Source organism: Pteropus vampyrus, unplaced genomic scaffold (assembly GCF_000151845.1).
Source record: "Pteropus vampyrus isolate Shadow unplaced genomic scaffold, Pvam_2.0 Scaffold23, whole genome shotgun sequence".
In the NCBI taxonomy this organism is placed as follows: domain Eukaryota; kingdom Metazoa; phylum Chordata; class Mammalia; order Chiroptera; family Pteropodidae; genus Pteropus; species Pteropus vampyrus.
Genome location: NW_011888804.1, coordinates 11,583,831 through 11,598,764, shown reverse-complemented (window position 1 = coordinate 11,598,764; position 14,934 = coordinate 11,583,831). Strand labels below are relative to the sequence as shown.

Here is a 14,934-nt window from a genome sequence, read left to right as displayed (position 1 = left end):
ATCTATAGGTGTGTTATGATTTATGATAGTTCCCCGCTCCCTGCCTGTGAACCAATAGGAGCGTCCACTGCATACAGAGCCACCTGGCTGTCGGTGGTCTTCAGGAGGAGGATGTGCCCCTTTGTGCTCAGCTCGCTATCTGAATCTTACACACTGAGTGGAGCCCCATTCCTTGCTTCTCATTCTGGTAGCATGTCGGCAAGGGTGGGGGGCTTCATTTCTAGTTCCCCCGCAGTTTTCTAGGGAAAGGAAAGGTGCCTCCATCGGTCTGGGCATTTGGAGGTGTCCTGTAGTTACTGCTGGCCTCTCGGGAGGTGACCTGTCTCCACCTGCTCAGCCTGGGTAAGTCAGGCTGGGTGCTGTGGAGAAGCCCAGCTGAGCTCCGAGCAGGGCTAGCTGCCCCCGGCCACAAACACACGCACACACACACGCACACTGTGGCTCCTACAGTCTCATCCTCATCCTTTTTAGCCAATACCAACCGCTCCAGGCCTGTGCTGTTTGAGGAAGAGCGACTTTGGGCAGCATTACAGGTGGCTCCCTAACACTGAACTATGGCTGACAGATGCTCTCACCCTACTCAGAGGCCTTCCTCAGCCTCCTGGGAACCTGTTGTGACTGAGGGATCCTGCTGGCACATTTTCCTCCCAGGCCCAGCTCATTCATTTAGCTGAGGAAACTTTACACTGCGAGTGGCTTTCTTATGGCGCTGCCTCTCTGTCTGCTCCAGACTCTGCACCATGCGCTGCATAGCATTCCCAGCTCAGGCTTAGAAGCAAATGGGGCAATCATGTTTGGATGTTTTGTTTCCTAAGAGCTAGCCACGTCTTATAGCCATTCTCTGCCAGGGATCCCAGAGACCACTTGTGAAAGAAGTCAGGTTGGCTGAACAGAAGCTGCTGGGGAAATACTACTTGTGCAGGCTGAGGCAAGAGTTGGTAAGGCTCAGGCAAAAGAGTAAGGCAGCCTTTCAGTTGAGGATTAGAATTGGAGGGTCTAGATCCTATTGGAAAAGTTTCAGAGGAGCATTACGGAGAAGAGGCCATCCAGCTCAAGGGTGAAAACAGAGCCTAGGGTCTCCAGTGCCACCAGACATCAGCTTACTCACCTGTAGGGTAGGGTGGGCCTAGACCACATAATATCCATATTTTCAAAGGATGTCCACTACCTGGTGGCTATTAGCTCTGCCTTCCAGGTCCCTCATAAAAAGCTGAAGGAGGCGTCAGCAGACAGAAGACAAAACAGAAACAAAATAACTTGAAGCCCTAGGGCAAGTCCCCATGTCTAGGCATTTGTTGCTTTATAAATATTTGCAGATGGAGCTTGGATTCTTGACTTGTTTGGGCCAGGTTCTGATTCTTCCAAGACTATGGGCACATTACTTCCCTTTCCGGGAAGTGTCAGAGCTGCTGCCTAGGACATTTCTTCTGAGTGAGATAAGTGTCATGGAACGGTCTCTCCGTACGGGGCTAGAAAGTGCTCAGTGAATGTTGTTGCTGTGAATCGGAGGCATGCGTCCCTCTGGGCCACCTCATGCTCTAACTGCAGTGCCTAGATGGGTCATCTTGTGATGTGTCTCCAGGGCATGGAGACTAGGCTGTCACGGGGACCTTAGAGCAGAACTTTGCTCTCTCTGCAGGGAGGCCAAGTAGCCAAGCCAACTGCCAGGAGCCTGAGAACAGGCAAGGGGTGGGAAAGGGGGATGGGTAGTTCCCCTGGGCTGGTTAGGGGGGCTCTCTCATTCCTGGCTACCTGATGAACCAACGGAGCCCACTGAGTCACCCCCCAGCCAGGGGCACAGGCCTTGTTCTGGGGCTCAGGAGTTCTGGGGCTGGCTGCTAGCCTTCTCCGGGGCCAGACCAAGTGGAATCCAGCCCATACCTGGAGCAAAGCCGGGCCCACCCTCAGCCGGCAACCATCACCTCCACCTTGACCCTCACCTTGGCCCTCTTCCTTCCTCTCTTCTCTGCCCCCACCTGGGCCTGTCTTGGCGACTCTTCGTGGTCCCACCTAGCAGGCCCTGCTGAAGTTGGTGCTGGTTGTTTATCTTCAAACTAGTTTCTATACCTGAGGAACCTTCTTGTCTCCGCCCCACGGACCGTGCTTCTGGCTTCCTTACATGTATATTTAGTTTGCTAAGGCTGTCGTAACAAAGGGCCATCGACATGGGGACTTAACAACAGGCGTTCATGTCTCCCAGTTCTGGAGGCGGAAGTCCAAGATCAGAGAGCCAGCAAGCACGCTCAGGGTCTGGTGAGGGCCTACGTCTTGGTTTGCAGATGGCTACCTTCTCACTGTGTGTTTACACGGCCTTTCCTCACTGTGTGCACAGGGAAAGACAGGTCGCTTTCCTCCTTGTCTTAGAAGGAGACCAATCCCATGATGGCGTCCCACCCTCACGACCTCCTTAGCCTAGTCACTCCACAGAGGCCCCACCTCCAAATACCATGCTGGGGGTTAGGGCTTCGATATATGAATTTGGGGGAACACAAACACTCATCCCATAACAGGGCACCGTGGGGTAGTGACCCAGGTGTGGCCCACGCCCTGCCCCTGCCTGCGTCCCCTGGAGGACCTGACAGGTGGGCTGGACCAGAAGTTGGTGCTGGTTCTGAGGACCTGAGAACAGGGTTGGTGAGCATTTGAGACGGACATCTCCTGGGCAGACACAGGCCTCTTGCTTCTGCACTGGTCCCGTGTGGGCTGGCAGGGTGTCCCCACAGGAGCCCAGATTCCAGAGAGGAGACCCGAGTGATGGCTGAAGGGTCCAGCAGCCTCTCCAGATACCACTCAGAGGGCAGAGCAGCCCCTCGTGAGGCCTCGCACAGGCTCACTGTTGGACCTCTGTTCACTGCCTCCTCTCTGAACCGCGGAGGAGGCATCCGCCCAGGGTCGGGGTGCAGACGGTGTCAAGGTGGGAACACCAGCCTTAACAGTCTGTGCCCCAGGCCTGCGAAGTCCTCGTCTCACAGGACTACTCCCAGACCTGGGGGCCTTGGGGGATGGATACAATGTGACACCCAGCCCCTCAGCCAGGGTTCAGACTCCTTTGTGGATTTGCTGGTGCCTCAGTTGGGGCCCTGTTTTTCTGGGGCTGGGAGGCCCCTCCTGCCCAGGTGCAGAATATTTTCTCTTGAGGCTATAAGACCCCCGGGGTGGGGTGACCTAGGGTCCAGCAGCAAGGCCTGGCCTCTCTGGAGGGAGGGCAACTGTGACGTGATGGGGAAAACTGTGACATACATTGATTCATGGGCTCCTCCCACTGCCCTCAGAGATGAGATGCAGCACAGAACGGGGTTCAGGCCAGGACACTGCAGGGCCGGCAGGGCTGGCCGGAAGTGTCGGGCACCCATGGCTTCAAGGCTTCTCTTAAAAAGGTGAGGGTTTGCACAGGCAGGGGTGCGTGGGGAGGGGCCAGGTGGCTGAGTCCTCCTGTCAGAGCCCAGAGGGGCAGGTGCGCTCCTCACACTCAGTCCTGTGTCCTTTCAACACAGCAGGGCAGTCACACGGGCTGCCACAAGTGCCAGGGTAATACGTGGCGGCCTCATAGAGGACAAAAGTGACACCTGAGGTGGGACTTCACACGCACATGTGAGCAACAGGATCTGTCATGGAGAGTCAGTGGGCCAGCTGGAGGTTGCGGGTGGTCAGTGCAGGGACTCTGGGCGTTTCTGACCTGCCAGCAGAGGGAACCCTGTTGAGTCCACTTCTGAGCTGGGTGTAGGACGCCCTCTGCTGGTGATGGTCAGAAGCTCAGCTTCTTTCTATGAGGAAAAGACTGCCGACCTCCCCATGTTACCACACCTCATAGAAGGTCCCTTGGTTCCCATGCCTCCTGAGGAGGCATCTGTCCATTCATCCCTTGAGGACCTCAGTGTCCCAGGACCCTCCTAGACCTGCCCCTGATGCAGACCCAGCAGTCAGGTCTGCCCAGGGTCTCTCCAATGCTGTCTGGACATTTCTCCAGGCACACAGTTTCCTGCTTCCCGTGAGTGCCAGTGCCAGGCATGCCATCTGCCCATGGCAGGCGGGACGAGGGTGTGTGATAGTGAGTCATGTCCTTGGCACACCAGTGACCTTCCTGCCCTTCCACTCATGGTCTGGAAGGCACCAGCGGCTTCCATGTAAATAATTGGCTTTCCTGAGCCAGGGGTTGGCTGGCTGTTGTAAGCTGAGCTGTGTGAGACAGACAGTGATGTGCAGTTTTTAGTGTTGAGGGGACTGGCCCCGGTTGCTCTTGCTTCTGGGGGGCTCTGCTGCTTCTGTATAAGCCTGCTGAGGACTCTGGGAAGATGGAGAGAAGCGACTTCTGCTAGGGTGATGCTGTGGGTCTTCGCCTACTCTGTGTGTGTGCAGACCCACTGGACCCTTCCCCAGCCATCACAGTGAGGGGCAGGAGTCGCCCTCTGTGGGGAGGTCTCCCCTGAGGCCAGGTGAGCTAGATGCTCACTAAGCACCTCATCTCTCTCCCTGGGGCTTGTGGGTTCCTGGGGGAAGAGACTGCCTCAGGTTGCCACTTGCTCGCTGTGCCACCTGAGACAGGTGGTAGAGCATTCTGAGGCTCAGACTTGTCATCTGCAAAATGGGCATGAGGTCTTGCCCACAGGGTGTGATGGGGATCAGGCCATGTCTTCATGCAGCACACCAGGACATGTGTGGGCAGGGCTAGCCATGTTAGCTTCTCCTGTCTCTGTGTCCTTAGCCTGGCACAGCACTGACCTGAATGAGGTGCCAGGCACTGTTTGTCGGGTGCAATACCAACTTGCCTTTATGTGCCCATTCAGCAACCCCGGGGGCTATGTGAGCCAGTGGGATCATCCGTTGTCTTTCAGATGAAGTACCAAGTTGCAGAGGCACGGGCCTTGCTGGAGGCTGGTGCCTCTAGTTCTCCTGCTCGTTCGAGGTCCAGTGAGCCAAGGGAAGGCCTCCTTAGGGTGGTTGGACGGCCTGAGCTACCCACCTTGGGCTACAGGTGTCCAGGTGGACATCAGAGATGTAACCACCCTGTGGGCCTCTGCCTGTCAGTGGGCACCTGCCTGTCAGTGGGCACTGACTTCTGGAGGACCAGAATATGGGTCCCAGTTGCGGGCCCCCTGCCCGGCTTTCTGCTGCCCTCAGAACCAGACCCCGCCCTTGGGGCGACTGCCAGGGCTGCCCTCTCTCAGAGTGCACTGAGCGCCCCCCGCTCCCCCACCACTGACCAGGCTGCCCCGTCTGTGCCCGAGCACCAAGTTCTTCTCGCCACAGGCCTGCACCATGACAGACCCTCTGTGGGAATGTTCCCTCCTTCACATGGCTGGCCTTGGCCCATTCCGGGTCTCCAGTTGCTATCCCAGAGAGGCACAGGCTGCCCTGCTTAGAGGGGCTCTCCCACCATCATTTCACAGCAGACTGTTGACTCGGCTGTAACATACCCTCCCCAGGCTCCAGGCCAATGGCCATTACCCCGTCCACTCGCCCTCTTTTGCTGGCCGAGCAACCAGGAGGGGCTCGGAAACTGTTGAGCAAAGAGGAAAGCATGGGGCATGTGTGTTCGCAGGCCAGTGAGATAGAGGGAACACTCTGGAAAGTAGGCCCGATGGTTAGAGGTAGAGGGAACGAAGGCTACCCCACCAGCTGGCCCGCAGCCCTAACTCGAGCCCTCACCCTGCTCCTCAGCACCGGCAGCTGCTGAAGGACAGCTTCATGGTTGAGCTGGTGGAGGGCGCCCGCAAGCTGCGCCACGTCTTCCTGTTCACTGACCTGCTCCTCTGCACCAAGCTCAAGAAGCAGAGCGGAGGGTGAGTGGCCACTGGACGGGCAGGGTTTCGGGTTTGGGGGCACAGAGTTAGTTTTATGTGTAGAAGAAACCTAGGTTTTTCTTACAACATGAGCCTGGAGAGGTCAGTCACTACGTAACCATGCAGGTCTCTTTAAACTATGTTCTGTTGCCAACTGCATGCGATGCCAGGCTCAAGGTCAAAGGCCATCATTAACAATCTGGAGACGTTCTGGGGCAAGGTCAATGACCAGGCTGTTGGCTCCTACAGTAAACGGGAACCTGACTATGACTTCAAATACTAGTGGAGGACTGTCATGTCATGACCCGGGAAGGGTGAGTGACAGGTCAGAGAGCTACAGGCCGGGGTGCAGTCTGGCAGGCGGTGGTGGGGTGGTTGGCCCTCCCCTGCCCTTGGAAGGCATCACTAGATGATCACTGTACTTTGTCTCCCCAAACCTAGTGATAGCTTCTAAGTTATTTTTATTATAAGCCTATGGACCACCCCTCCATCCCACACCTCCCCAGGGATCAGACCACCAGGTTGCACAAGCTGGAATGGAAGAAAGGGTCACGTTGGGAAGGACCGGAACTGGGCTCTTCCCCCAATTCGGCCATTGCTCTGCTGAGTGGATTTAATCAGTCAACTCGGAAGAGAGCCTCAGTTTCCCTGTCTGTCAAGGAAGGGGATTACACTGGGTAAATCTGTAGCCCCTCAAATGCTACAGCTCTGGGGGTATCTGCAGTCCTATCCTGATTGTCATTGGGCGGCCTTAATGTGCTCCCACATCACAGAGCCTGTGAGCCACCACTGTCATCGAGGATAAGGTGGATCAGGGCTCATCAGACCCTCTGGGGCCTGGGTCACCCATGTCGAGTGCCTATTCCCAGGAGTCACCGAGGCTGGGTCATCAGTGTCTGCCAGTGGCTTTATGCCAACCTGTCACGTGGACCACGGGCTGGGTTTTCAGGTTGGGTAAACTGTGCACAGCCACAAACTTAAGATTCTTCACCTTTCGAAAGCAGTGATATTAGTAAAAAGAAGATGATCAGGGTGTTAATGCACTGCTCCCTCTCCCCCACCCCAGCAAAACCCAGCAGTACGACTGTAAATGGTACATCCCGCTCACGGATCTCAGCTTCCAGACAGTGGACGAGTCAGAGGCTGCACCCAACATCCCCTTGGTGCTGGACGAGGAGTTGGATGCCATGAAGATCAAGATCTCCCAGATCAAGAGTGACATCCAGAGAGAGAAGGTGGGGGACGGAGGAGGCCGAGCTCTCTAGCTGGAGTGGGCAGCAGCCTCTCACACACGGGCTAGTGGGCAAGTTCTGCTGAGCATCCGACCCCACTTCTGGTCTCTGGGACCTTCTGGGCATCCCTGTCAGACCAGGAGCTGTCCAGGACTTGACCTGGGAGAGGCACCCAGTGGCTATGATAGGGAGAGTCCCAGGGAGGCGCTGCGGCCCCCTCCAGGTATCCTGGACTGCCTCAGGCAGGCCCCTGATTGTTCCCAGGGAGTTTTAGAAGACTTTAGGAACAGCGAGGATCAGCCCCTCGTGTGTAGATTTAGCCCGAGCAGGTGGCACGTGGTGGCCATTGACAAGGCAAGTCCCTAGAAGGTTGGGCCTTGGTCTGGAGACACCTGGCTGAGGCGGACGCAACAGGACAGGCGTCCTCACTCGCGCACCTGCCGGCCTGCTGCTCCGCAGACCCAGCGGATTGAGGAAAGCGCGAGGAGGCCGGCAGGAATGCTGGGTTATTTACTCGTCCAGACGGGCCTCTGGGGCAGAGGGGAAGCGAGGGCTGCGTCCGCGGGGCTGTCGAGGCCTGCGCCCGGCCACCGCTGCACTCACCCTCTTCTGCCCTTTCGTCTAGCGGCAGGCGACACAGTCTCAGGGACGGAGGGGTTTCTGGAGGCAGGAACACGGCACAAGGCAGGCAGGATTTTCCCTGACCAGGTCCTGGGGATGCATCTGGCCCTCCCTCGGGATCCCCACAAACACTCCCAGGGGTGCCGATGCTGAAATATGGGTGGATCCAGGAGGGGAAGGGGCCCTTGGGGTCACAACGTCCCCTTGGACATTGTCCAAGTTTGGAGAAACTGAAAGAAGGGAGGTTTGTAAGGGTCTCTCCTCTCTACCCTCGTGAGAGGAAGAATTTAGTTTTTTCAAGAAAGGTCGAGCACATCCAGCAGCAGCCTGTGCTGGGCCTTGACCTGATAACCAGCAGCGACTGACTGAGGCCCTGTGCCGTGCTAAGCTGCCAGGCAGGGTTCCTGCCCTCCATGGACCAAGTATCTGGGACAGTGGGGACAGGCCTAGTGGGAGCAGGTCGCACTGTCCCCCAGGGTGGAAATGCAGCCATGCGGCTTCTCCCCACAGAGAGCGAACAAGGCCAGCAAGGCCATTGAGAGGCTGAAGAAGAAGCTCTCGGAACAGGAGTCGCTGCTCCTGCTCATGTCCCCGAGCATGGCCTTCAGGGTGCACAATCGCAATGGCAAGGTCAGTGTCCACCGTGGTCTCACTCTGCTGGCCACGCCCACCTCTGCATCCCCCAAGCAGACCTGCCCGCCCAGCCATGTGGCAGCTGTGGTCCCTGGCTCCTGTGTGGCCTTTACAACAGCAGCCCTTTCCCCCGGGAGAGCCTTCTTACCCCAAGAGAGGCTTGTCCCTCATGCCACACAGGCACACAGCTCCCTCTGACCAGTGCTTTGGGCCATAGCTCCCAGGTTGACTGGCAGCTGGCTCAGCCCTCACAGGTGGGAGGTGAGGGTCTCCAGGGAGTCCAAATAAAGTGAGGGGCTCACACACTTGTACATACCCGGCCCTCAGCAGGGGAATACTGTCTGGGGACCTTTGGGCCAGAGAGGCACCTCTCCTGAGCCTGGATCCTGGCACCCTCTGTTGCCTGGCCCTCTCCCATACACATGTGATGTGCATCACACGCACCGGTCAGCATGACTCTGGGCTTTTTGAAAGCCTTGTCTCTGGGTCACGGGTCAGGGCTGTGGAATGGACGAAAGTGGTCGGGGTAGCATCAGGCCTCACCTCTGCAGATTTGCACCTGGGAATCTCCTTCGTGCCCCTGAGCTACAACATGCACACCCCGACCCAGGCAGTCCAGGCAAGAGACTGGTGCCAAAGGCAGGCCTGCACGGGGGGCAGGAGTTGTGACCCAAAACCTGGCTGGCAGGAAGGGCGGAGAGTGCCAGAAGTGACGTGGACAGTGATGGAGAGCAGCACCTGAGCTGGGGCCGAGGTAACGGGTGTGTTCCCTTTCTCGCCTCCCAGAGTTACACATTCCTGATTTCATCTGACTATGAGCGTGCCGAGTGGAGGGAGAACATCCGGGAACAGCAGAAGAAATGTGAGTGGCTTCTGCACTGAGAGGACTTATGCTTGGGGACATCAGGACTGGACGGTCATCTCGTCCTGTGGTTTCAAACCCTTTTTTCCCCCTGGGCAGTGGACCTCTTTTCTCCCAGTGAGATGTTAGGTGGAGCTCTAACTTAGAAAATAAATCGGAGAGACGCGGTCTTGACAGGGCCCCCTGCCTTCTGTGCTCCCCTCTTCCCCGGCCTCCCCCAAATCCCCTGTGTACCCTACCCCCAGCTATCTCCTGACCTTTCCCTTGAACCCGTCCCCATCCCCAGGTCTTTCCTGAATTCCCCTCCCTGCCCTGATCCCTGCCTGCCCCCTGGGGCCCTCTACACCCCTGCCGCCTTCCCTGGGCCTGTCACACATATAGCCCACCACTTTGGCTACCCTCCCAGGCCTTCCCCACACCCCAGCAGCTGATGCCAAAGAGGCCGTGCTGTGCTGGTTTCACTCCCCTTTCCAAGTGGCCAGCACCTGTCCATTCTTAGGCCAGAGCACTCGCTCCCCTCTGGGGTGGCCCCTTCTCTGGGCATTTCCCTCTATTAGCATTTCTTTCCTGCTCCTCACCTCCAAACTGCCCTTGGTCCTGCCGGGGTAGGAAGGCAGACCCCACCCTGGGTCCTAGGGCGGCTGCTGCGTGGAGCTTCCCTCCTCTACCCCAAGCCGTGTGGTTTGGGATTCTTGAGCCATCCTTGCTAAGAGCTTCTCAGGTGTGCCTTGTGTGCCATTGTCCCTTGGTGGCCAGGAGCCATATCCCGGATGACCTGGTCCTCCCACAGCCATGGGCCCCCTTGGTTCACTTGCTGCACACACACACTAGGCTGGAGCCTCTGAATGACTCTGCCCTGGCCATTCGTGCCTGTGCTGAGCCGCACTCCCCCAGTGCCCGTGCATCTGGGGATGGGGTGCTCCTGGCAGCTCTGATGGCCGGTGTCTGCAGCCCTGCCATGCCCATGTACCAGGATTTCCTGTTATAATCAAGGACCCAAACCATTTGCAGTGTGGCAGCATCTCTTACCTACTTAGCATTAGACCAGAAATAATCCCCTTTCCTTATCTGTTGGAGAGATAGGGGCTACATTAGCAGAGTAGGGGACAGGGCTGTGCCAGTGTCTGGGGAGACCCCACAGAAAGATACTCCGGGTCTCTCTCTCAGAAATGTCTGTGGCTGTGCTGAGGTGGCGGGCCGACTCCTGTATTTATAAGGTGCTAAAATTCCTCCTGCCCCTGGGCCCTCGGGGGCCATGCCTCTCTCTGCCACTTACCAGCTACTCCGCTGGGAGCAGGTCACCCACTCTTGTTGTGCAGCCTCACCAGGATATGCTGAGGGTCCAGCGGCGGGGGCTGGACATCAGAAAGTACCCCTGGGTATCCTGGACGTTCAGAGGACCTGTGCAGACTGTATTCCACCCTCTCAGGTTTCAAAAGCTTCTCCCTGACGTCCGTGGAGCTGCAAATGCTGACCAACTCATGTGTCAAACTTCAGACCGTCCACAGCATTCCGCTGACCATCAACAAAGAAGGTGAGCCATCCTCCCGAGGACTGACGTCCCTTTCTGCTGTTAGTCTGTCCTTGGGCCCCTGGATTCCCATTCCGAAGGAATGTGTGTGTTGTTTAGAGCCTGCTGGCCTCTCCCAGGAGTGGACAGGGCAGGTTAGGAGCTGTCTCTCCCCGGGTGGTCGTCACTGGGTGGTTGAAGAGACCAATAACCTTCGTCCCTCATCTCGAGATACTCCTCTAGACCCCCTGTGCTATAGAACTGGTCCTGCCCCCCTGTCCTGCCAGCCCTCCCCAGCCAGTGGCTTCCTGCCACACCTTTGGTGGTTCTGCATTTTGCATTCACTGTCACATACACTCATGTACACTGAGTCACACACACGAGTATGCACACACACACCCAATCCAAGTCGCATGCTACCCCAACCCCTCTACTGTCCTTATTACTTTTCATCTTGGTTTCATCTGCCTGTTTTGTGAACACAACCAGATACTGAAGTCCCCAAGACAGGCCACTGTTGATATGTTTCTGGTCCATGCTGGGCGAATGGCAGGCACAGAGTGCCCCCTAGTGGGTTGATTGTGAAGCAGAGCCTGTTACCTGCCTCCCTGTCAGGATAGACGCTCAGCTCTGTGGTTTCTTGTACAGATGATGAATCTCCAGGGCTCTATGGGTTCCTGAATGTCATCGTCCACTCCGCCACCGGCTTTAAGCAGAGTTCAAGTAAGTGGCTGATTTGGGGAAGAAGGCGGCAGGGCACTGAGCCAGAGGGTGTGGGGAACCAGAGAAATGGCTCGAATTACCATCAGGCATCTTTAACCTCTGACCTCTGGGGGTGTCGATGTGGAGTTGTTTTCCTGGAGTGGACCCTGCCCTTTCCTATGCCTGTCTCGGGTCCTGTGAGCTAGTGAGCTGACCCCTGTAGGTGGGTCTTGTAATTGAAGGGGCACGAGATTGCTACAGACGGAAATCGCAGCCTGAGGTTCCAAGACAGGAGGGCCGTGGGCAGCCACACCTGGGTCCTCGTCAGCAGAGTGCTTGGCTGCTCTGACAAGCGAATGGATACCCTTTTCCTTCTTCCCTTCCAAGGGGATGGGCGGTCTCTCCCAGCTGCTCGAGCTGTGAGAACGGTGAGGGCTGGTCGCATTTCAGTCCAGGTGCAATGCACAGTACACCTCTCAGCATGGCACCTCCACACAAGGGCTCAGGGTCCCTCATGTGAGGACATAGGGCAGGCACCGTTCTGCTGACCTTTCCCACCATTGCTACAAAACAAGAAATCTGCAACAAGGCACAGAATAGAAGACATTTACAACTGTATGCATGAGAGAAGGGACTTGTATCCAGAATATATGAAGACTGCTTACAACTCGATACCCGAAGAGACAGCCCAATTTAAAAAAAAAAAAAAATGAACTAAAGATTTGGGTAAGCACTTCACCAAAGAAATACAAATAACTGATGAGCACATGAAAAGATGCTCATTGTCTTAGGGAAATGTAAACTAAAACCAGAGCAAGCTACACCTTCTGACTGGGAGTGTGATAATCAAAAAGATAACGTGTTGGCAGGGATGTGCAGAAATCGGAACCCTCAGATACTGCTGGCGGGGACATGAAATGGTTCACCCTCCCTGGAAGACAGTTTCACAGTTTCTTAAAATTTAAGGTCAACATGACCCGGCAACCCCACTCTGGTATTTCCTCTAGAGAAATGAAAACATGTGTCTGCAGAAAGACTGACGTGAATGGTAAAACATGGCTCATCCGTGCAATCGAACACTGCTCGGCAATAAAAAGGAATGAGCTGACATAGGCAACAACACGAGTGAACCTAAAAAAAAAATAAGCTGAATGAAAGACACCAGATGCGAATGACGGCGTGTTGTTGCCTGTATCTGCCATTTCTAAAAAAGGGAAAATAAGAGACAGAAAGTGTATCGGTGGTTGTCTGGGACTCAGGGTGGGAGGGGACTGGCTGCACGTGAACCCAGGGGACTTTTGGGTGAGGGCGGTGGCCTGACATGATAGTGGTGTCGTTGGCACAAGTGTTTAAATTTACTAAAAATCCTCAAACCATACACTTAAAATGGATAGACTGTATGGTATACAAATTACACCTCTGTAAAGCTGTAGCACCCTCAGTTGTTCCCCTGGGCCCCTTCCTCTCGGGCTGCCCACTAAATGCTGGTATTTCCTGGACTTCCATCGGGCCCCCCACTCACCGCACATATTCCCTTCTTCCTACTCCCATCAGCACAGGTGGTACCCAGATCTCCCCCTCTGTCCTCACTTCTCTCTCCCGGCCTCCCTCTGTCACCTTTCCACCTGCTTCCTCAATGTCCCATACTCTACACTCTGCATCCTCAAACTGAACCTCTTACTCGTGGCCCCCAAACTCGTTTTTATTTTATGTCCTGCCCCAGTGAGAGGCATCACCCTCCACCGTGTGGCCAGGCCAGAAAATACCATCTTATTTGCTGGTCGTATAAGTGAGACGCCACTCTATAGCAGTGCAGTTTCTTTATCGTCTCTGGCCACCTGCCACATAGCCTTTGTCCAGCCCTCAGCAGGGGCCTCCTCCCTGGGCCCCGCCACCAGGCCTCGCACCCTATTTCTTCCCCTGCTACCCTGTAACTCTTCCTGCACTGTGTTGTTTTCAGTGCCCAGCACCCTTTGCCCCAATTTACCTGGTAAAACTTGTGGCAGGGTCTGCACAGCTCATAGGCACTTGCCCTACCCTCACCTCTAGCCTCGGGTCCTGCTGGTGGTGGTGGCACATTCAGCTCTGCCCTGCCCACCAGCCGTGGGGCCCTGCTCTCCTAGGGGCTACAGCCAGGGTTTGCTAAGTGACCCAATAAGCCAGTGTTCTGAGCGCAGCCAGTCCCCAGCTGCACCCGCGGGGCTGGGTCATTGAGTAAGGGGCTGGTCCAGTTTGGTGTTTTATTTAAAAAAGAAAATCAAGACCTTTTTTTTTGTTCTGATTTGAAAAATAGTACCTGCTCTTATAAAAAATGCAGATAGTGTGGGACAGCGATGTCACCCTCTCGTGTCACTCTCCTGCAGATTTGTACTGCACCCTGGAGGTGGACTCCTTTGGATATTTTGTGAATAAAGCGAAGACGCGTGTCTATAGGGACACGACTGAACCCAACTGGAATGAGGTGAGGTGCTGCTCCCAGCAAGTTCTTGATGCAGATACTGCCCTTGGAGAGAATCTAAACCCTCAGGGGCTCCCTGATGGCTTTTCCTGCAGGCAAGGCCACCAGCATTCCAGGAATCTCTTGGGGAGAGTGTGACTCATCCAAGAGATTTTTATCTCCTTATTCTTGAGAATTTTACCCTCCCTCCCCTATCACAAAGAAATGATCTATTTTTCTGGAGAAGTGTTTTTAAAAAGAACTTAAAAAAGCCTTTCGTGCTGTCATTGTTACTGCTTAGTGTTTACTTAGTAAATTTCCGTAACATTTTTTCTCCAAATGTTGGAATGAGTCCCCTGTGACCTTTCGATTTCCGGAAGCCTGGGGCTTTGACATCGTGGGGACCTGAGAGGAAAGGTCTGCTGTGCTTGCCCATGGTATTGGGTGTGCGGGTCGTCACTCTGTCTTCCTCCACCTTGGAGAGCTCTCGTTTAACCCGCGTACTGAGCTAGCTTGCCTTCTGCCTCTGGGGAGTGGAGAATGACGACAGCCACGCCAGTCTTGATGAAGTCCCCAGATCCACATGAGATGACATTTCCAGGCTTCTGGAACAGCTGCAACCCCGAGAGCCTCGTGCTTGAGGACGTAGTGAAGGCAGCTGGGCTGCAGAGAGCTGCCACTCACCTGCTTCTCTGCAGAGGAGGAAGCTGAGACTCACCTGGCTGCCTGGTCCCCGTGTGGCTAGTGGGGTGTGGGGCCAGAACCCAGGTCTCCAGCATCCCAAAAGTCTCAGCCTCTACTACTCTGATCATTAGACCTGCTGCTTCACTGGGACTGGAGAATGAGGAGATGATAGAATTACCTGGGTATAATAGTTCTGGGCGTCCCTGCAGAAAGGGCCGTGTGGCTGCTATAACAAAGGAGGATCAGAGCCGAGTGGAGCCATTAAAGAAAGCTTTGTAGAGAGTGAGAGGACTGTGAACTGACAGGCAGCGAGGTGGGGAGGGGCGTGGTTCCAGACACTATGCAGAGGGTCCAGGTGCAAGGCAGCCGTGGGGACTCAAGAGACTGAGGCACAGGATTCCACAGCAGCAGGTCACCTGGAGGCCACCCTGGCTGTTCCTGCGGGTTCTCCGGGGGTCTTACATGTTCCTGGC

At 55.7% G+C, this 14,934-nt stretch overlaps 1 protein-coding gene across 1 annotated transcript in view; it reads left to right on the top strand.

Moving 5' to 3' along the window:
* Positions 1-14,934, top strand: part of BCR (BCR, RhoGEF and GTPase activating protein) — a 116,527-nt gene that overhangs the window by 81,280 nt on the left and 20,313 nt on the right. Inside the window, exons 9-15 of the mRNA XM_023528163.1 lie at positions 5,659-5,780; positions 6,847-7,015; positions 8,144-8,263; positions 9,053-9,128; positions 10,558-10,662; positions 11,287-11,361; positions 13,704-13,801. Coding sequence (XP_023383931.1) covers positions 5,659-5,780; positions 6,847-7,015; positions 8,144-8,263; positions 9,053-9,128; positions 10,558-10,662; positions 11,287-11,361; positions 13,704-13,801 — 765 coding nt within the window. The remainder of the gene's footprint in view (positions 1-5,658; positions 5,781-6,846; positions 7,016-8,143; positions 8,264-9,052; positions 9,129-10,557; positions 10,663-11,286; positions 11,362-13,703; positions 13,802-14,934) is intronic.